This window comes from Lissotriton vulgaris, chromosome 7, assembly GCF_964263255.1.
Source record: "Lissotriton vulgaris chromosome 7, aLisVul1.2, whole genome shotgun sequence".
In the NCBI taxonomy this organism is placed as follows: Eukaryota; Metazoa; Chordata; class Amphibia; order Caudata; family Salamandridae; genus Lissotriton; species Lissotriton vulgaris.
The window spans coordinates 1417732342-1417754133 of NC_141695.1; the positions used below are offsets into that span (position 1 = coordinate 1417732342).

General features: G+C 45.2%; 1 protein-coding gene across 6 annotated transcripts in view; it reads right to left on the reverse strand.

Moving 5' to 3' along the window:
* The window catches only part of LOC147705753 (eukaryotic translation initiation factor 3 subunit C-like), a 638241-nt gene that overhangs the window by 588655 nt on the left and 27794 nt on the right, over positions 1-21792 (reverse strand). For all 6 annotated transcript variants that reach the window (XM_086932195.1, XM_086932193.1, XM_086932197.1 and 3 more), the window contains one exon: positions 14328-14456. In XM_086932195.1, the coding sequence (XP_086788321.1) occupies positions 14328-14428 (101 nt within the window). In that variant the 5' untranslated portion in view covers positions 14429-14456. The remainder of the gene's footprint in view (positions 1-14327; positions 14457-21792) is intronic.

The window sequence follows — 21792 nt, forward strand, 5'->3', positions numbered from 1 at the left end:
TACTCAAGAGATGAGAAAACGGGACACCCTCAGAGGAGGTAATGAAGAAATATCACCAAGTGATCACTTTCTTGAAAGGGACAATTACTCCAAAAGAAACATATGGATAGAAATAGACAGAACAACTCAATAAAAGAATAAGACTGTGCATGCTTATTATGAACGCTTGTTACAGGTGTTCAAGCAGTATAGTGGATTTGAGACTATTGGAGATAAAAAAAAAAAAAAAAAAAAAAAAAAAAAATAAGAAGGATGGGGCATTTTGTGTATCTACTTGTATCTGGATTGAGACCTGAGATTTGTCAGATGATTCAGCACCATATTTTATGCTGGAAAGTAAAACCATTAGATGAGGTACTTACATATGCAAAATACTGTGGAGATGAAATTGAAAATAGACGTAAAAAGTTAAAAGAAAAAGTAATGTGGGCACAAGTAAAATTAGCAGAACAGCAAGAGATTGAATTAAATAATCAGACTAATGATCAAGCAAAAGGATATGGACAACATGAAATTAATGGGGGAACGGGAAAAGGAGTAGAGAGGAAGCAAAGAAGAAATGTCCTAGTCACAGGTGCGAAAAATTGGGGCATTGGAAAAGAGTGTAAAAAAATTCAAAATAATAATGGCCCAAATCAAAATTTAAATCTAAGGCGCAGAATGAGGTGATAATTAGTCAACCGCAACAGGTTGTTAATCAACAGGTTGTTAATCAACAAAGTCAGTTACCACCTGCCCCTATGCCAAATTTTATGAACAGAGCAAAGTACAGTGTGGACCCCGGATTTCCAGGTGAAAGTGGTAAGATAAATTCTAGAACTAAATTTGTTTTGCAAAACAGTTGTTCTTTTGGAGACGATCAATGACGGTGCCTAAGGGGGGAGGAAGGGGAGTATGTACTTGGTGCTCTCTTACCGGTAGATCAATCAGGGCGACATATTGATGGGAAAGTAGAAGGAAAAGATATTACCTTATTACTGGATACTGGTGCTACCCGTTCTACTTTGAGAACAGCAGATGTCCCAAACCTACCCCTCTCGGAGAAGCAATTCAAGTAGTAGGTGTTTCAAACAAAAAGATTAGAACTACAATCACAGAACCCATGGAGGTATGCATTGGTAACTTTAGGGAAATGCACAAATTTGTAGTATGCAAATCTAGTCCAGTGAACTTGCTCGAAGAGACTTGTTGTGCAAGATGAATTGTACAATTTATTGCACACCGGATGTTGTTGCAATTCAAACCCCTGATGAAGATGGTATTTATAAAATAATGCTAGCAAACAAGGTACAGAAGTAGAAGAGATGTATTCAATGATGACAAAAGATGACTTACCTGATGAAATTAACAGTAAATCCAGAAGTGTGGGACTTCACAGGAAAAGAAGTAGGGTTGATGGCAGATGTAGATACCGTGAAAATGACTGTAAAGGAAGGTGCTGTCTACCCAAACACGAGACAATACAAAATGAGCCCCGAAATTAAAGCAGGTGTCATGACAGAAATAGAAGGAATGATTGAACAAGGCATTTTTAAAAAAGTGATAAGCAGTCCTTGTAATTCACCTATAATTGACATTAAGAAACCGAACAGGAAATATCAAATAGTGCAAAATTTAAGAAAAATTTATAAAATTGTGGCGCCTTGTCCTGTAGTGCCGAACCCAGCAGTAATCCTGTATCAAATACCATGGAAAGCAGGATGGTTTACTGTAATTGATTTAGGTCATGCATTTTTCTCCATCCCATTACACCCAGACTGCCAGTATCTTTTTTCATTCAAATATGAAAATTGTATTTTTGTGTTCAGATTCTGAAAATGTGTTTAGAAACACTAGTAATGCCCAGGAGTTCAGCTTTAGTGCAATATATTGAAGATTTGCTAGTTGCATCAAAGTCACAAGATGATTGTGTCACGGATTCCACTGCTTTATTAAATCATTTGGCGGATGGAGGACACAAGGTGTCAGAGAAATTATAATTTTGTCAGACTAGAGTTAAATATTTGGTACATCGATTAGAAAGAGGAGCGAGAAGAGTGACACCTGAAAGAATAAAAATAATAAAACAAATGCTGTTACCACAAACCCAGAGGGAAATCAGAATGTTTCTTGGTGTGGTAGGGTATTGTAGGGTTTTCCTTACTAGCCAAACCATTAATACAATGACAAGAAAGTGCGCAAAGGACCCAATAGTCTGGGATGATTAAAGCATGGAGGCTTTTGTGAGACTACGAAATTGTCTATGTGAAGCACCTGCCCTAGGTATGCCAGATTATACAAAAGAATTTGCATTATTTGGTTGTGTGAAAGAGAAAATTGTGCTTTGTCAGTACTAACACAGCGACATGGTTTGATGCGACGTCCGGTTGCATATTTTTCTACTACTTTGGACCCTGTAGCTTCAGCATTACCAGGCTGCTTAAAAGCAGTAGCTGCTGCTTACATGAGTCTAGAACAGAGCGAGTCTATAGTGATGGGATGTGAGAAGGTGGCCTGATATGCAGTGGTCACTATTCTAGTGAACACTATGTATCAGTCCAGCAACCCTTATTGATGATTGGTTGTAAGTCAACCTTATAGACCAGCTATCCTAGTAGCGTGGATACGAGCAGTCTAAGGCTAAAGACTCGAGAGGGCGTGTTAAGCCAGCTGTTATACCACATATACCCCGTGAACACCAAGTGAAAGGACACCACACAAGTGTTATGAAAATAAACAGTTATTTATTAAGAATCACAACAGCCCTGTACTCTTTATGAGGACAGGGTACTAAGCACAAACCAAAACTCTTACAAAAATACTTAAGTTAGCACAGTATATACAAATGCCCGAGGGGCACGGAAAACCATATACTCTGAAAGTGGAATGCGAAATTACTAGCAGGTAAGTACAGTACTAATAGCTTTTGGAATCGCTAGGACTTGACTAGGGAATCGTTAGATTACTTCTAGGAGGCCTAGGGGACTCGGGTGCAGTGTGTGCACTCTCACGCGAGATGCGGACAAAAGTCTATGATAGCTAGAAATTGCAAAGTTAGTGTTCTCGGGCGAACCCGACCTGGTAGGGAGAAAATGACAGTGGATCCTGACCCTTAGATAGTGAGGCTATGCTGGGGCACCGAAATGCCGAAGTTACCTAGCCCAGGGGCTGCAGCTGCATAGGTCTGAAAAGACGTCGGTGTAGCGTCCAGCTACAATGAAAGACAGACGCTTGGGATGATCACTAATTAGAGCTTTATTTAACGTGTCTTCTCTGTCCCCTGTCCCTACTCTAACTAACTATATCCTGCCTCTACTCCTCTTCCTCTCGCCCCCTAGCTCCTCCCACTCCCAACTACTAGTGTGCTAACATCATAACATCTCCCCCTTTTGTAACAGAAACAAACAGAACATACTGACTTCTTAGTCCATCTCCACGATCAGTCTCTTGGGTGGACGTATGTCCCGATGAGGTCGTGGCGACCTGGCTCTCGGACCATCAGTGCTCACTGCATCAGTGATTGGAGCAATGTTCTCTTGACCATTTGGTTGGGTTTCCCCAACTCAGGGATTGTTTAGGTCACTCATCATGGTTCTCGAGGTGTCTATTGGCAGTTTCTTGAAGTGCGAGATATTTCTCGTAACTCGCCGCTGCTCGGACTCCGCAGTTACCATAGTCCCTTTTCTTCGGGTGACTACCAGCGGTTCATCCTTGAATGGACAGTCGGTCTTTTTCTGCGTCTCTTGCTTGACGATAACATTGTCCCCTTCACTTAATGATAATGACCGTGCTCTCCTCCTGTTGTCGGCATAGGCCTTCATTTTCCTTTTGTTGCGCTCATCAGTGGCTCTCATCTCCCGCGAGTCCATCTCAGATAATGATGCTTCCAGGGCTCCATCCCATGTGGGAATGAGATTCCTCATGGGACGTCCCAGCATGAGGGTCGCCGGGCATTGGCCAGTCGTGGCATGAGGAGTTGTACGATAAGCTCGAAGGACTTCATTGAGTGCTGTCTGTAAGTCTTTCCCTTCCACGGTGGCATGTTGGAAGGTCTTTTTAAGAGTGGCCATGAACCTCTCAATTGTCCCATTTGCCTGTGGCCAGAGAGGCGTGATCCTGCGGTGATGAAAGTCAAGGTGCTTCGCAAAAGCAGCAAAGTCATTTCCGTTGAAAGGGGGCCCGTTGTCTGATTTGACGACCTTGGGAACTCCCCATGCTGCAAAGACTTCATCAAGAATTTTGAGAGTACTGGCAGTGTTCGTGGACGACACAAAACAGGCAATGGGGTACCTGGAATACTCATCAATGATGGCCAGCACATATTTACCAGACGCTAAAGGTCCATAAAAGTCTATGGCGATTTCTTGCCATACGCCACCAGGCAAGTTGGTCATGTGTAAAGGAGCGGGAGGATCACTCTTGCTGGTGAGTTGGCAGAGATGACAATCTTTCAAGGTGGCTTCCACTAGTTGATCAAGGAACGGAAACCACACTCGCTCCCTTAGTGCTCGTTTGGTCGATACTATTCCTCGATGTCCTTCATGTGCAAGAGCGACCACTCCCTGTCTCAGTTGAGTAGGAATCACGACCCTCTGATCACGCAGCAATATACCATCAGTCGTGACGGAGAGCTCACCACTCACATGTCTGAAGGCTTGTAGTTCACGTTGAGTCGATGAATCAGTTTCACCGTCCTGAGGATCATGCCTCCATCGATTGTTGCGTATTTTGTGAAGGACCCTCTGCAATATGACGTCCTGAGCTGTAATCTCCCGAATGGTCTCCATAGGGATAGCTGGAGGAAGAGCTTGATCTGTTACAAAGTGAATGTACTCTTCCGCAATGGAGGATCTGGAAGCTGATGATGGGAGAGGATGCCGGGACATGTAATCCGCTGGATTTTCAGACTTCCCTGGTTTGTGAAGTATGGTGAAGGTATATTCCTGTAACCGTAGACCCCACCTTTCAATCCTTGGGGGCATTTTGGATCTTGGATTTCCATAGATGGTGATGAGGGCTTGATGATCTGTGATTAAAGTGAAATGTTTCCCGTAGATAAAGACGTGAAAATGTTCACATGCCCATACCACGGCTAAGCTTTCTTTTTCAGGTTGGGAGTAGGCTCGTTCCGGCTCAGTCAGACTACGACTCGCGTAGGCAATGATGCGGCGTTGATCAGAGTCATTTTCATATTGTGCCAGGATCGCTCCTAGTCCCACTGGACTCGCATCGACAGTTCTCAGTTTTCCGTTTCGGGTTGAAATATGACAAGTGATTTGCCGATTCTACCGCTTTCTTGATTTCCTTGAATGCCTGCTCACATTGGGGAGTCCATTCAAACGATTGACCCTGCTTGGTTAGCATGCGGAGGGGGTAGCTGATAGTAGCGTAGTCCTTAATGTAGCGAGCACAATAGCTGGCCATTCCCAGGAACGATCTGAGATCGCTGACGTCTTGGGGACTCTTGGTGTTGTTCAGAGTCATGATTTTGTCGGGATCAGGTTTCATGCCAGCACCCGAGAAGATGTGACCGAAGAACTTCAGCGTAGCCTGGTGAAACTCGCATTTCTCTTTGTTCAAAGTCAAGTTGGCTGCTACTAAGGCATGGCAGACACGATTGAGTGCAATGTCGTGTTCTCTGACATCAGAACCATAGACAAGAATGTCATCGCTATAGTTGAGCGTGTTTGGAATATTTTGAATGACTTGCCGGATCATTTCCTGAAAGATCTCAGCTGCCGAGGACACACCGAAGCTCAGTCTTTTGTATCTGAACAACCCCATGTGAGTTGCAAAAGTAGTGATGTACCTAGACCCCACTTCCAATTCCAGTTGATGATAACCTTTGTTCAAATCCAATTTGGAAAACATAGTGGCTCCGTTCAGTGCTGCGATCATGTCGCTCAAGTGTGGCCCCGGGTGCCGCTCTCGTTCTATCGCAGTGTTGGGCAACCGCATGTCCACACAGAGCCTGACTTTGTTGGCCGTGCCCTTTTTGGGAACAATGACGACCGGCGAAACCCATGGAGTCGGGCCATCAGTGCGTTCGATGATGTCCGCAGCCAATAGATCTTGGAGTTCTTCCTCTACAGCGGCCTGTAGGTGAAATGGTACTCGCCGAGGGTGTTGGGCTACAGGCCTGACTTGTTCGTTGATATGTAGTCGTACTTGACAGTCTCTCAACTTGCCCAGACCTTGAAACAACCTGGGAAATAGGCAGGTCACGTCTCGGATGTCGCTGACTTTGAAGAGAATTTCCACCAAGTGGAGTCGTTCAGCAGTTGGTAGACTCAGAAGGCAGTCTGCTTCAGGGCCCTTGATGACATGGATGACTGCTGATATGGTTGTGCCGTCGTGTGTAAGCGTCGTAGAGAATTTCCCGAGACAAGGAAGGGGCTTCTTAGCCATCCACGTGTAGACTCTCACAGGTGCAAATGTCAAGGGGGGTCGCGGACTCATTCTTTCGTATTCAGTAACTGGAATGTAGTTTAGAGAGGCACCAGAGTCTAGTACAAACTTTGAGTCGTGATTTCCGACTTTGATGTCCAGCCGAGGGTATCTCTTAAGTTGGTCCGGGTCTGCTGCCAAATTCAGGTATTTAATGGTATCAACAGTCTCGGGACGAGGGTCTGGATTCTCTGGACGGCGACCTCCTCTCCCACCGAGACCGACGTGACTCTCTGCTGGAGGGTGACGATTCAGGGGACCGCTCCGTCTGATCTTGGACAGCTCGCGCATGATGTCTTCGGGTGTCAGACCGCGACACTCTTGGAGCTCTGCTTCGGGTGTCAGATCGTGTAGCACCCGAGTGGCCACTTCGTTGCTCTTTGTGGTACTCCCCGCACATCGCTTCGAAATGGTTAGTGCGACCACATTTTCGACATCTCTGGCCCGAGGCCGGGCAGCTGCCCGCATGAGGGAAATCATACCCACATCGGTAGCACTTTCTCACTTTTTCCTGTCGTCTCTCCTTCTTCCATGGTTCTTGACGTTGATAGCTTGATTGCTCTTGACGTGACGATGCGTGCGACCTCCATTGTTTGTCTCTGGAGTGTCTTCGACTGTCATTCCGGGCGTGTACACGTCGTGCCTGTTCATGACTCCCTTTGTTTTCCGTTTCCATGACGGCGGCGTACTTCTCTGCCTGGTCATAAGCTCGTGTCATCTCCTCTATTTCGTCCAATCCATGTGGTTTCCTCAGTAGTCGCCTCCTAAGTTGATCCGAATGGCATCCATCTATTATTTGGGATTTGATAGCAGCGTCAGTGGAGAAAGAATCGAATTCACAGTACTTGGCTAGTCTCCGCAGACGCACCATGAAGGCACTCATGGGCTCATCCTTCCCTTGCCTGGCGGAGTGAAAGGTGTGTCGCTCATAGTCTACATTTCTCTTGTGAAGAAACTTTTTGTTCAGGACCTCACACGCTTTAGTATAAGTGTTTACGTCAGCCGCAGGCAGGTCTTTGAGTATCTTGACTATCTCTCGCCCTGCCAAATTGCGCAGGATAACCAGTTTCTTTGCCTCATCAGTGACGTCTGAACCTACAATATAGTCCTCAAACTCTTCCAGCCACTCTTGCCATTTGGGGCCCATGCTTCCTTCCGTTGTTACCTTGAGAGGGGCGGGTGCTCGCAAAAGCGATCCACTGGGTGGAAGTTGAGCGTCTTCGTCTGCCATTCTGCAGCGATCTCACTTGTTGTATTGCCAATGCTGGGTTCCTGTGGTCGCCAATGCTTGTTTGTTTTGCCAATGCTTGTTTCTTGTAGTCGCCAGTGCTTGTTTGTTTTGCCAATGCTTGTTTCTTGTAGTCGCCAGTGCTTGTTTGTTTTGCCAATGCTTGTTTCTTGTAGTCGCCAGTGCTTGTTTGTTTTGCCAATGCTTGTTTCTTGTAGTCGCCAATGCTTGTTTATTGTGCCAATGCTTGTTTTCTCACCAGCGCCTGACTTCAAAATGGCCGCCGTTGATTTGCACAGAGTTGTCCTTACTAGGCGCCTGGCTTCAAGATGGCCGCCGCTCCTGCAGGCACACACGAGGCTGGCTCTCCAGACTCATTCACTCTGGGGCACTCAGGACTCACCGGCGGTCGGCTTCTGGGGCAGCTCACGCCAGGATTTTTTCTTCCACCATCACCACGGACATCAGGTGAGATCGGGGTGGGCTCCCGACTTGCCTCAGCAGTCCCGCGTTCTTCCGCCGATGGCCTCCTAAACTCGGCGACAGCGCGCCAAAGCTTCCCCGGGGCAGCGCTCTTCTCCACGGCGATTTTCGCCACGACAGGGCTCTAGGCAGAGTCGGAGTGGGCTCCCGACTTCTGTTCTTTCAGGGCACACCGATTCTCACGCATCACGCGTGATTCGCGTTTTGGCGCCAACGAGCGCTTTACTTCTTAAGCGCTCCTGACTGGTGAGCAGGTCCCCCTGCTGCTGGCCTCTCACTTCAGGCGGCAGCTTCACTCGTTACAGCAGCACCTTTCTTTTCTCGATGCTGCTCGGGACAGGACGCTCCTGCAGGCTTGCAGGCTTCAGTGGGTGGCAGGCACACCTATCCCACCCTCGTCGCCAGTTGTAGCGTCCAGCTACAATGAAAGACAGACGCTTGGGATGATCACTAATTAGAGCTTTATTTAACGTGTCTTCTCTGTCCCCTGTCCCTACTCTAACTAACTATATCCTGCCTCTACTCCTCTTCCTCTCGCCCCCTAGCTCCTCCCACTCCCAACTACTAGTGTGCTAACATCATAACAGTCGGGAATCCTCGTAGACGGACCAGGAGCCGGAAGAAAAGATGCTGGCCGGTGACCAGTGAAGAAAGTTCAGTCGGATCCAAGCCTGGATCTTGAAGATGGATGACACCTGAAAGCAGAGGGGACCAAGTTCGAGACTACTAGCCAGTAGTCAGTGGGCACCAGGAGGGCACCGGATGGTAGCCACCTTGACAAGGTGAGTGGGTGACGCTGTGCTCGAAGATCTCACGGACCAGGAGGCGTGGTCGGCGACCAGGATGGAGGATCGAGCTGTCCCACGAAGATAGAAGCTGTCGGCGTCGCTGGACCCAGGATTGGGCAACAAAGCCTTGGCAAATTCAAGCCCACGCGGTGGACCTAAAATGGCGTCTGGAGTGGACCAGGAGGGTCCGGGGTGCCTCTCTTGAAGAAGGAAGCAAGGGCCAGCCTGGAGCAACCAGACCAGCAGCAGAGATGTCGTCGGGCGTCGTTCAGAAGGCCACAAGCCAGCCGGCTAGTAGCCAAACAACGCGGTGCACAGCAAACAGCAGAAGGGCCCCACGCAGATCGTGGAGATGCAGGGAGGCTGACCTTGGGTGCTGGAGCTGCGCAGGGTCGGGGCTTCTCGGACCCCAAAGCACTCACCAGTGGAGGACACGGTGGGCTTGCAGTAAAGATGTCGTGCAGTCTTGGCGATCGTCGGTCCCTCGAGGTCTCGTCGCACTCACGGTTCTCAGCTTTGCTGTAGAGGTGAGTAGAGGTCAGAGGTGCCAGGGAAGCCGGGTCTCGTCGAGCTGGGTCGTCGGATTCGTGATGAAGGACTTGCAGCAGACCGCAGTGGTTCTTTAGGATGGTGCCCGCTTGATGCAGGGTGACTACTCCTTAGCCACAAGGGAGAATCTTGAGGAAGAAATCTTGATGTCCTTTCGTAGAAAGTCGTGTCTTGATTCCAAAGATGATCTAATTTGAACAGGGGGCCCGCTCCTATCTTTATACTAAAAAAGGGGGCTGACCCGGTGACTAGGTCCTGCCTATGGGTGGGACCAGGAGGGGGGTGGTTACACCCCTCTCTCCTGCCGGACTTCCCCAGGCCAGGGGCTGGTGTGCCCCTGGAACTGGTTCTGACTGGCCTATGCGTAGTGAGCACCGGGGTGCCACTCAGCAGTCACCTTCCTGAAAAGCCCTGCCTACCCAGGATACACAAAACCATGTCTGGGACGGTGCTAGCACCGCCCCTGACAGGAAACCCTTTGTCCAGGCTCCCCTCGCTGGAAGGACTCCCAGCTGCAGGGGGTCAGACTCGTGTCTGTGGTGGCAGCATCCATTTTGTGGAGCTGAGGCTTCAGTTAACTTTAACCGGGGTTCACAGTTACATACATGTCGTGTCCCTCTAGAAGGGTGGAATGCTAACCCCGTCGCCAGAATTGGCGAGGGGTTAGTATTCCAATTCGTATGACACCTTACTCGACATGTTTTGATAAAGCAATACCAAAGATAGCATTTAACCGCGAGGATTATAATGCACTTAAGAGTATATGGTATGCGATATCATGGAACAGCTATTAGGACTTGGTTCCGCAAGCTGCAGACAGGCTCAGCTCATGCCAGAGCACCATCTCACACGATTCCAAGCACTCTGCCTTCAGGATTGTTAAGGCCTGCCATAGGAGTGACTGATAGGAATCTGTGTGTCCATTTTAGGGTTAGATATAGGTATACTATATCTACAGCAAAGGGTGATTACACGACTTTGCCCCAGCTGTCAAGCAGCCAGTTGTGTCAAATTTAGGAGGCCAGCCAGGGGTGGCATAATACATGCTGCAGCCCCTGGCAGCCCTGGGTACACCCATGCCCTGAGTTACAGGGTCTGATAGGGTGGCCCAGTACCAATTGGAAATGCACCTAGGGTACATGGAATCCATTTTAAAGAGAGAGCAGTAGGCCTGGGGTCCTGATTGGCAGGGTCCCAGGTCGACTATGTCCAAAACCAGCTAAAACACAGGGCAAAAAGTTGGGGGCAACCATAGTCAGGAGGTACCTTCCTACATGGGACACCCATTGAAAGTTTATGTCCCGCATTCAGCGGAAATTGTTTTGACTCGAACAAGAACTCAGTATCTTACCCCAAGCCGAATGACTAAGTATGAGAGAATTCTTTTGGGAGCAGAAAATGTGACAGTAATCAGGTGTACAATCCTACACCCAGCTACCCTATTGCCCAATGTACATGGAGAAGAAGTGAGGGATGACTTTGAGCAAGATTGTCTAGATGTTACTGAATATTGTACCAAACCTCGCCCAGACATACAGGAAGAGCCTTTGAAAGAATGAAAACAAGCTTTTTGTGGATGGCTCATGCATGAGGAAGGAGGATTAAGTGCTGCCTATGCTGTCTGTACATTGGCTGGAATAGTCTAAGCATCCTATTTACCAGGAGTCAAGTCTGCACAAATAGCCAAATTGATGGCTTTAATTAAAGCCTGTTAAATTTGGAAAAATTGGAGAGCAACCATTAACACGGATAGTCAGTATGGTTACAGGGTTGTGCATGACTTTGGCCGACTCTGGATGCAAAGGGATTTCATGACTTCTTCAAGAACCTCTAGTAAAAATGGAAATTTGTGAAAGAGCTTTTAGAAGCAATACAATTGCCAAAAGAAGTGGCAGTGGTCAAGTGTGCTGCACATCAGTCTGGAGAGGACTGTGACTGGTGGTAATCGATACGCTGACCAAGTTGCCCAGTACTGTGCCAAAACCAAAATGGCAGTAATCAAAATTGAAACAAGTGGAATCAGATGCCAACTTATGGTAATCTCAGCATTAGAAACATTTACAAGATGAGGTGGAAGGGAGTGAAAAGGAAGGTTGAATTAAAACAGGGCGTCACAGGTGTGCAGAAGATGATGTCTGGATTTATCCTGATGGTAGACCAGTCATGCCAGACTGCTTGCTCTCACAAATGGCCAGGATGTACCATGGAGATCACATAGGTAGAGACACCATGATCAGACTCTTTAGACAAAATTGGTATAATCCGAAGTTTAGGACTGTCGCAGAGAGTCTTTGCCAGAGACGTTTAATTGCTCAACAAAACAACCCAAGCAGGAAAACAGTGGTCAGTTGGGGAAGAATTGGAAAGGCAGAGGGACCATTTGTAGGCTTGCAGATTGATTTTATTCAGTTTTCACCATGGAGAGGATTGAAGTACGTTCTTGTCATAGTATGTTTATTCTTGCGATGAGTAGAAGCATATCCTACAAGAAGAAAGGACAGCATAACAGTTGCAAAAATACTTTAGAGAGAACTGATTCCAGGTTTTGGTTTTCCAGTAACTGTGGAATCAGATAGAGGATCTCACTTTAATAATGAAATAATTCTCAATCGGTGAAGCATTTTAAATTGAAAAAAATTGCACGGTGCTTACCGTCCAGAGGCTTCTGGAGTGGTAGAACAATTAAATGGCACACTAAAATTAAGACTGGCAAAGGTGTGCGCATCTACATCACTGTTGGCCAGATGCACTCCCCGTTGTTCTGATGGGACTCAGAAACAATCCTAGAAACACAGGAGTGAGTCCCCATGAAATACTCATGGGAAGAACAATGAGATTAGCCTTTATACCAGGACATAAACTGTTAAGTATAACTGATGATCTGGTATTAGACTATTGTAAAAGATTGGTTGAACTGGTGCGTTCTGCCACTCATCAGGTTGGAGAAGGCGCAGTTGCCAGGCAGCTGGATCAAGCACATGATCTCAATCCTGGAGACTGGGTAGTGTGAAGAATCACACCCGAGAGAAGTGCCTAGCACCCAGGTGGATACCCCAAAACAGGTTATACTGGTTACAACAGCAGCAGTGAAATGTGCAGGTTTGCCTAACTGGATACACACCAGTCCTACCAAGAAAGTACCAGCTCCTGAGGAAGAAAGTTCACAACTGATAGCAGCAGTTGAGGGTGCTGAAGGTTGTGCAGCTGAGGAGTCTAGAATAACAGACTCTGAAGTAGCTGATCAAGAACAATGAAGCACAAGTCAGGAGGTTTGGATATGGTGACGTACCTACAGTGAATATCAAAACAAGAAACAGAACCAGATTAGAAAAACAAGAAACCAGAGGACCAGACCGGTATAAAAGAACAAGCTCAGGAAATTAAATTAGAGATTGTTGGAGACCCTGAGCAGGAACAGATAGGGAAAGATAAACATACTAAGACAGAGGTGAACCAAAATATTCACAAATCTGAGGAGGGACAGACAGGATTAGAAGAACACATTCAGGATGCAAACAAGCAAAGAGCAGTAAGACCTGAGCAGGACCAGTTAGGAAAAGAAGAACAAGTTCAGGAAGAACAAGAAACGGTTGAAGTAAAACCTGAACAGAATCAGATAAAACACGTTCAGTCGAATGGTGCCACAAAAATAAGCCCTAAACCAGGACAAATAGAGAGGGACTCAGAAGACTAAAAATCAAAATGTGCCACAACTTAACAAAAATAAAATAACCCTTGAGAGAGACAAGGATAGTTGAAGTACGGTGGAAGGAAAAATGGTGAGAAAAGGTGATAACTGGCCTAGTTGTGTCAAAAGATTAAAATATCACCTAAAGACAATAGATGAAGAACCTGAACAAGTGAATGAAGTTACTAGTCGATCAGGACCATCAGCTGAGAAACACAGACGAAGAAGTCAAAGACAAAAAATAGTGAATAATAAATTCAAAGGCCCTGACTGGACCATTGTGATTCTAGAAGAACTTGAGAATTTAGATTTAAAAGAAGAAAGTGATGAGGAAATAATTGCTGAACAGATTGACAAAGGAGAAGTGAGACCCCCTTGAACTAATAAAGAAAAAATTAAATTACAAAAAACCAAAGTGAAAGAAAGCGAAATCTTCTTAAAATGGCTAGAGAAAGAGTTGCTGTAAGACCGAAACGAAATAGCTTAAAGTAGTGTTGTAGAATATGTGTATGTAGCCTTGTATTAGTGATGGTAGTTTTGTTATTTTTAACCATAGCAATACCTTTTTTGATGAATGTAGAAAAGAAAAATAATACAGACACTAATGGAAAGTTAGCTAACATAAAAGATAGAGTAGAATTAGAAGCATCAGATGAGTCAGAAATACATCACACGGTAACCGATAACACAGCTTTAAATGTTTTCACCAAGTTATTGTTTCAGTATGTAGACACTTTGGAAATTAGTGATTGTTATGTATGTATAAAATTACCAGCTTCAGTAGCATAAGGTGTCACATATCACCATTTACCGCTAGCATATGGCATATCATGTAGTGTATTAACAAGTCTGTTTTATAGACCAGGAACGATACAATATTATTCAAATTTAGATGTGATATTTCCGGAGGTTCCTATTCGACACTAAAAAGTAGAACACAAAACATAATTTAAAGCAATTTTTATAGAACAGCAATACTTATTTGTGCATGTGTGACAATGAACCAATAAAAGCCCATTTTAGTAAACAGAGAGAAGCTAAAAAAAAAAAAAACAAAGATAGAAACATATCATCAAATGGCTAGCGACAGTGATCAACTTCCTCTTCAATAGAGGATACAGTCGAGGCATGGAAATCCACTATCCCAAACATGAAATACACTTACGGCTTGGAATAAGTGCCTCCGACAGGTTTTGGGACAAGTTCATCTCCGGAGATTGACTCCTCAGACTCACTGTCAGAGCCGGTAGCAAAAAAACGTGACATCTTGAGTGGAGGACTCTTCTATGCCAACCTTGGAAAAAAAAGGAAAAGAAAAGTCAAAATAATACGCATAAGAGAATCAGAACTTTTAACAACTCTGGTGTAGCAGAAGTCAAACATGAGTCTTGAGAAGAGACAGGTGGAAGAGAAAGGCAGAAAAGGGCAATAAAAGGACAGACATGGGTCAAGATGGGAAAGGAGGATGGTTCGAGAACGAGAAACAATAAATCTGCAAAATCATGCATGTTTATCCTTCAAAGATAATACAACACAGGAATAGAGTAGAAAACAGTCAGAACTTATCAAGTGAGAACTTCTGTTGCGGCAGACAACTACGTTTTTGTGGCTGACACCAGCAGAAGAAATCAATCGAGCACTTTTTAAATAAATAAATACAAAAAGTCTCTAAAAAACAGGAACTACAAAATGAAAGATGAGCTCAGATACTACTGTATTAAAGATAATACTAGCTTCAGAAGTACACCCAAGTACTGAGCCATGGCACCATGAAACTTGGTTCCTTGAAAACGAGAGGCTCCTGCTGGAGCACTGCGAGGATCAAGAATATAGCTCTCTCATTGGAATAACTTAGAGGGTCCACCAGCAGTTAGGTTTTCATGATACAGATTAAAAAATGTTTTACAGATCTGGCCCAACCCTACATAGTGCTTTGATTGCTTATTCAGACTGCTGGAAAAAAGCGATGTCTCTCTTCCCAAATCAACATGAGGTGCAAGGGGTAGGACAGTCTTCAGAGCGTAGGAAATATAAACACTCCAAGTTTCCCTCATCAAAAGCATGACTCACGTTCAGAGGCTGCATTGATCTCCCAATCCAGGCTTAAACTCAAACCTGTTAGGAAGGCTAAAACCAGAACTCTGCATCTGACTTTACTCAGACTTAAGTCATGTGCAGAACGACTTGTGAAGGACAAACAGTGGGAATACCTTCCCCCAACAGGAGGACACCGTCTTCAAGCACCTTTGGTTAATGGGAAGCGCCAAGCTGGACAGACACATAAGGCTACAGGTCTACCCTCTGGCACACTTACAACTTTCATATAGTATCCAGGTACCGGTTTGTCTTAGTTTATTTAGTGAGGCATTGGTACCAACTGTAACCATTTTACATTTAGTGTTAATTAGGTTTTTTTGTATTTTTAGAATTTAAATGACGTCAATACAACAGAATCAATGGCAATGGTTTTGTGACGCCATTTCTAGTGGCATAATAAATATCCAAATTAGTTACAATTAACATTATAAAGCTTTGGAGAGAGACTGAGATACGCAAGCCTCACCCTTTAAACCTGTGCAATAGGCTGGAGTTACTTACGAGAAGATGTACACTCAAGTAGCCTCCATGAAGGGTTGACGTTTTAAGGAGTCTCACCCATACAAATTGCGCAGTGGTTGAAACCAAGCCATAAGAGTGTGCTGGGGTTTCACTCAAGACGGACCTACATCACACAACTCAGAATTCAGACCATCTACCCCATGTGAACATAGATCAGCATAACACACAGCAATAATAGGCTCGGCCTCATGAAGTTCTACAGTTGTTGTATTTACAGTTTATCCTATTGTAAAAGTGCTCTAATTAAGTACACTATACCATTAAAAGCTTCCCTTTTTATTTCCATTTTCTCTCCCTTTCCTGTCTTTCCCAGTGCCTCACAACTTGGTACGTTCCATGGAAAATTGCAGCGTTATACTGTGACAGTTGTAATATGTGAGAAAGTGGCTCTGTATATACTGTTCCAAAATAGGTACAGTGCGCACAGAGTCCACAGACCCCAGAAGTTTGGCAGAGGTTAAAGTTAGATATAACCTTACTCTCTATGCGACTCCACACATCCCAGCACAGGCCCCGCCGTTGAATTCTACCCCTAAATCCTAGATCCAAGTCATCACTGGAGTGGGTAGGGACCATCCCCCACGGAGAGATACCAGACTCCCAGTGCACCTATCCTCCAAACCTAGAGCCCGCCCAGCAAGTCAAAACTAGAAAAACAACCTTCCATCAATTGCATGCTCATCAACAGTAGATCTGCGTCTAAACATGCAACTGAAATAGCAGAACCATCCTATCCTCTCCCATGACCTAGATGTAGCTTTCATCACGGAAAAGTGGCTCAACACCCTGTCCTTCCCCAACATGGACTTGCTGGTGCCACCCGGGTTCTCAATTATCCACAAAGACAGACATGAACATAGAAGGCAGGGGCTTAGCAATCATTCACAGAAGTGATCTCTCCATCTCAGAATGCCCCTCGGGCCTTTTTAAACCTTCAAATGCCTGTCGGTCAACATCAAATCGCTCACGAGCAGATCGGTTTGTTGCCATCTCCTGTACCATCCTCCAGGCAACGCCAACGAATTTGGAACTCAGCTCTCTGATCTGATCACCCAATGCGCACTCAGTGACAATTATAGTATAATTCTGGGAGACCTCAACTTATGTTGGAACGAAACAAAAAAACCCGCTCATCCAATCTCTCAACAATCTCCTGCTGGATAGCGATTTGACCCAGCACTGATTAGAAGAAACACCATAGAGGAGCGATACTAGACGAAATCATCTCGGACAGAACCACAATCACTATGGATTATATAATTCCTGTAGACTGGTCGGACCACCACATTATTCTTTTCCACATAAACCAACCGGCCATATCTCAACCCCCGATGCAGGCCCCTCCCAAATGGGTCAGGAACACAGCTTGAGTCCCCCGGGCGGCAATAGAAGGGCTTAGCACGCTCCTCCCAAGCAAAACTGAACTCTCTCAACCACCGAACTCACCTCTCTCTACCATTCCAACATGACGCTCACCTTGGACCTTCTGGCGCCCTTGAAACTAAAAAGACCCCCTCCAGGTCCTGGTTCACCACAAAGATCAATGACGAAAAAAAGCACCTCTGATCATTAGAAAGAAAGATTGTGGAGGAACAAGCCCTCCGCCCTCCACCGCGTTCAACTCAAGGATGCACGTAGAAACTACAACAAACACATTAGGAACAACAAGACCACTTTCTTTTGCTCCACCTAAGACAATGCAAAAAAACGCCCCAAGGAACTCTTTAACATCATTAGGAACCAAACATCCAAACTGGCAGCCACTAAAATAGTGGCGTCCAAAGATCACTGCAGCAATTTTGCTAACTTTTTCAACGAAAAAAAAAAAATTAAAAAAAAAAAAAAAAAAAAAAAACATCGCCAAAATTGACCTCTCTCTCAGCACACTCCCCGACACTCCCATGGAGAACTTGAGGCCAATAACACACTGCAACACCCCAGTGAACACACCCACTACCTGGTCCGCCTTATCCAGGTAGAAGAGATAGTCAATCTGATCGCCTCTGCGAAACCCTCATCTCACTCCCGAGACCAGCTGCCCTTGAGCCTGGCTAAAGACGTAGGGGCAGATTTATGTTAACTGGCGCATCCCCAGGGATGCGCCAGTTAATGTGTGCCACAGCTACGCCACCCATGGTGCAAAAACGGCACAGATGCGTGACGCATCTGTGCAGGAAATGTGGCGCATTGCTGGAGTTGCGTCGCAATCGCGACGCAGCTCCAGCAAGGCTCGGGGGGCCCCATCTTCACAATGCTGCGTCAAGACCTACGCCTGCTTCAAGCAGGCGCAGGGTTTTGACGCAGCATTGGCCTGAAAGTGACTGAGTGAAATCTCAGATTTCACTCTGCCACTTTCAGGAGACGTTCCTGCACAGGAACGCCCCCCCATGCGCAGGAACGCCTCCTTATGGCGCAGGGCTTTACAACGTGACGCATCTCCTAGATGCGTCACGTTGTAAATAGGGCGCATTGTTTGCACCGCCGTTGCGTCAAATAAAGCGACGCAATTGTGGCGCAAGGGCATCATAAATCTGCGCCCTAAAGCTTACCCAAGCCCCAATTTGGTGCAAAATCATCAATAGCTCACTGAACTCGGGAATCATTCCAGACTGCCTCAAAATAGGACAGGTCACGCCGCTACTAAAAAAAAACCAGACTAGACTCGGAGGACATGAACAACTTCAGACAGGTATCGTACCTTCCTCTTTTATCCAAAACTCTTGAGAGATGTGTTCTTCCACAGCTAACCCAACACCTAGAGAATATCAAGCTACTAGACCCTCTTCAATCAGGATTCAGAAAGGGATGCAGTACTGAGACGCAATCTTAAACGTCTTAGACGATCTCCACTAATCACTTGACTCAGACCAATGCAGCCTTCTCATTCTCCTGGATTTATCGGCCGCGTTCGACACGGTTGATCACAACCTGCTCCTCAAAGTCCTCCAGGAAAGAGCGGGCATTGAATCGACTGTATTAAATTGGTTCTCCTCCTTTCTTCGCAACTGCACGCAAAGAATCAAAATCAATAACGCCGAGTCTGACCCCCTTCCCGTCAACAGAGGAGTTCCCCAAGGGTTACTTCTCTCCCCAACTTTTCAACATCTACATGGAACCCCTCACCACTCTTCTCAGGAACTCTAGCATCCCCTTCCACCTCTATGCAGACATACAACTTTATCTGGAAAACACCACGATCAAAGACATACACAGACTAAATGTCACTCTCAAAGAGGTCCAACATTGGCTCTCAGCGAACCACCTCAAACTCAACCAAGAGAAAACAGAGGTTCTCCTCATTTCTAACAGAGATGATAACCCCCAAATCGAAGAATGGCTCAAAGCCATTGATGCCCTCAATGGGGCCCTTGCGCCAAAGGACTCGGTGAAATCCCTAGGTTTTACCCTTGACCCCAAACTGGACATGAAAAAACACATTTCAAAAGCTGCCAAAAGTGCATTCCTAAATCTGAAACTACTATACAAAATAAAACCCTTCCTCCCCCCGAAAGATCTTAAACAAGCCACCCAGGCACTGGTGCTCCCCAGAATTGATTATGGAATCGCAGCACTGACCAGGACAGCAAAATCCTACTTGGGTCCCCTGACCTCAACACTCAATGCCGCAGCAAGAATGGTCACAGGACCCAAGAAATTCAAACACTTTTCTAAGGCACTCAAGGAACTGAATTGGCTTCCTATTGACCATCGAGCCAACTTCCGTACAGCCTGTCTCACCCACAAATACCTGCACACTGGTAAACCAGAATACCTGGCCGCCAAACTCAAAAGGGGTGGCCAGTCCAGAAACCTCAGAAGCTCTAACACACTTCTACTCATCTCACTGAAATCACGGAAACTCAAAACTGCAAACAAATCCTTTGCGGGAAATGCACCCAAGATCTGGAACTCCATCCCCCCCCCCCCCCACATCAGAACGACCACCTCCTTCCCGAAATTCAAGATCCTTCTCAAAGCCCTCTTCCTTGAGCGCTCTTGACCGCAACGTGAATTACACAATTGACTCTAGGAAAGACAACTAACTACTTTTGCTGATACCCCGCAGCCTGAAGATCTCTGTATTGTAACTTTGTTTGTAAATGCTCATATGCTGGTAACTTGCAGATGTTTGTCTTTGCCAAAAATTGCTCATAACTGTACCTGCTGTGAAGCGCTCTGATACCCTTGGATCCAGATAGCGCTATACAAAACTTCCCCAAAAAATAAATTCATTAAATTTACATTGTGTCATTGTTATTGAAACTTATTCATTTTATTTTTGAAAACATTTCTAAGTGTGGCTTGAGCAGTGCGTCCCAGATTGGCTTCCAATCTGGATTCTGGCTGCTTGTTCGTTTGAGAAGAACGGGCTTGAGCAGTTTGTATTCGAACAGCTTCTAATCTTACTTACCGTTGCTTGTCTGTTTCTGAAGCTCGTAATGCCTTTTTCTTTCGTGCTTCTGATGTAGATTGACCGATCGATATCCGTTTGGGACGATGCTCGCAAATTCGCTGTCTATTTCAGTATTTGAAAGATTATGAGGGCCCTGGGGGGCAGATTTAAAAAAAGAAATTTGACAGAAACCTTCGCGGGAGTATACTCAACATCTTCCCTAAGTTTCATGGCGATCAGATGAATGGTGTAGTAATGCATAAAGGACAAACAGACAGACTTTCGTTTTTAGATATATAGATAGTTAAGGGAGCTCTTCCTGGTCCTTGGAAACGTTGGGAGAAGAGTTCCTAACGTATTTCTTAAGACATGAACGCCAATAAGATGTCCGTGTAATGTAGAAAGGGCATCTTTCTGCCTTGCTTGGCATTAATTTCCACATGTTGCTGAAACCCGAGGCATTTGAAGATGAAGAAAACTATGATAACATTAAAGATGCTTTAATGAGGCTAGAAAATAGGTTAAAACCTGCAATAAGCATAACGCTGGAGCACTATGATTCCTATACTACCAAACAAAGGAAAATCTTTTGATTTGTTGACTACAGAATTGAGTGGACTGTCAACCGCCTGCAATTTCTGAGAGGCAACTGAAGAGATGATACGTGACCTATTGATGGCCAACACTAATTACAAACATCCAGGAGTATCTGTGGGTTACATGAGATCCCACACCGGATGAAGAGATTAAATCCCCAAAAGCAATTAGCAATACATTTCATGCGTGTGAGAAGTCAACAAAGCGCAACCTGTGAACAAAACCAAGGAAATATGTACTGTGGTGTAGTCAAGAAGACAGGAAAATTAGAACCTTTCAGGCAGAAGAAAAATTAAACAAAGTTGCCTGCTTCAGGTGTGGCAGCAGCTCACAGATTGAATCTTAGAAGTACTGCCAAGCCTCTACTAATACTTGGGGGTGTATGGGGCATTTAGGCTGAGTATGTAAGGATGATCAATACCCACAGAGACAAAGCTGCACTCAGATTTTGTTTGTCACCAACCAAAACATGGATAAAAATTTGGAACATGGACCTAAGTCACTATAAGAATTAGAGTATAGAATTATATATAAAAATAAGCCAATATAAGAATCAAAAAACAATGAAGAGGAAGAAAAACCACCAAAGTGCACTGTGCAAGTACTAAAATCAAGAGTAAAGATATAATCTGGATCACAGTAAATCACCATAATTTGAAATTTTGATTTACATTTTGCACCTTAAGTTAATGCACTAACCTTGCCATCACGGAAGTAGCCTTCGATGGAAGGACAATCCAATACACACCATATTCCAACATCAAAGTGAGCTTCAAATGAAGGAAGGAATCCATCAAAATGTATGTAACATACAAGGGTATTTGTGTACAGGATTGGAATTACTAGAGGTTTTAAACCCCAATGTTACTGACTCAGTGTTAGCTTTTCAAAAGGAAGAGTTAGCTGTATGGTCAAAATTTGTTAAAGAATTTCCAGACTTTCTGCAGTACTTAGGGTAAACGAGCAGGATTTATGCACCGAATCAATTTAAAACAAGGTTCCATACCTGTAAAACAGACTG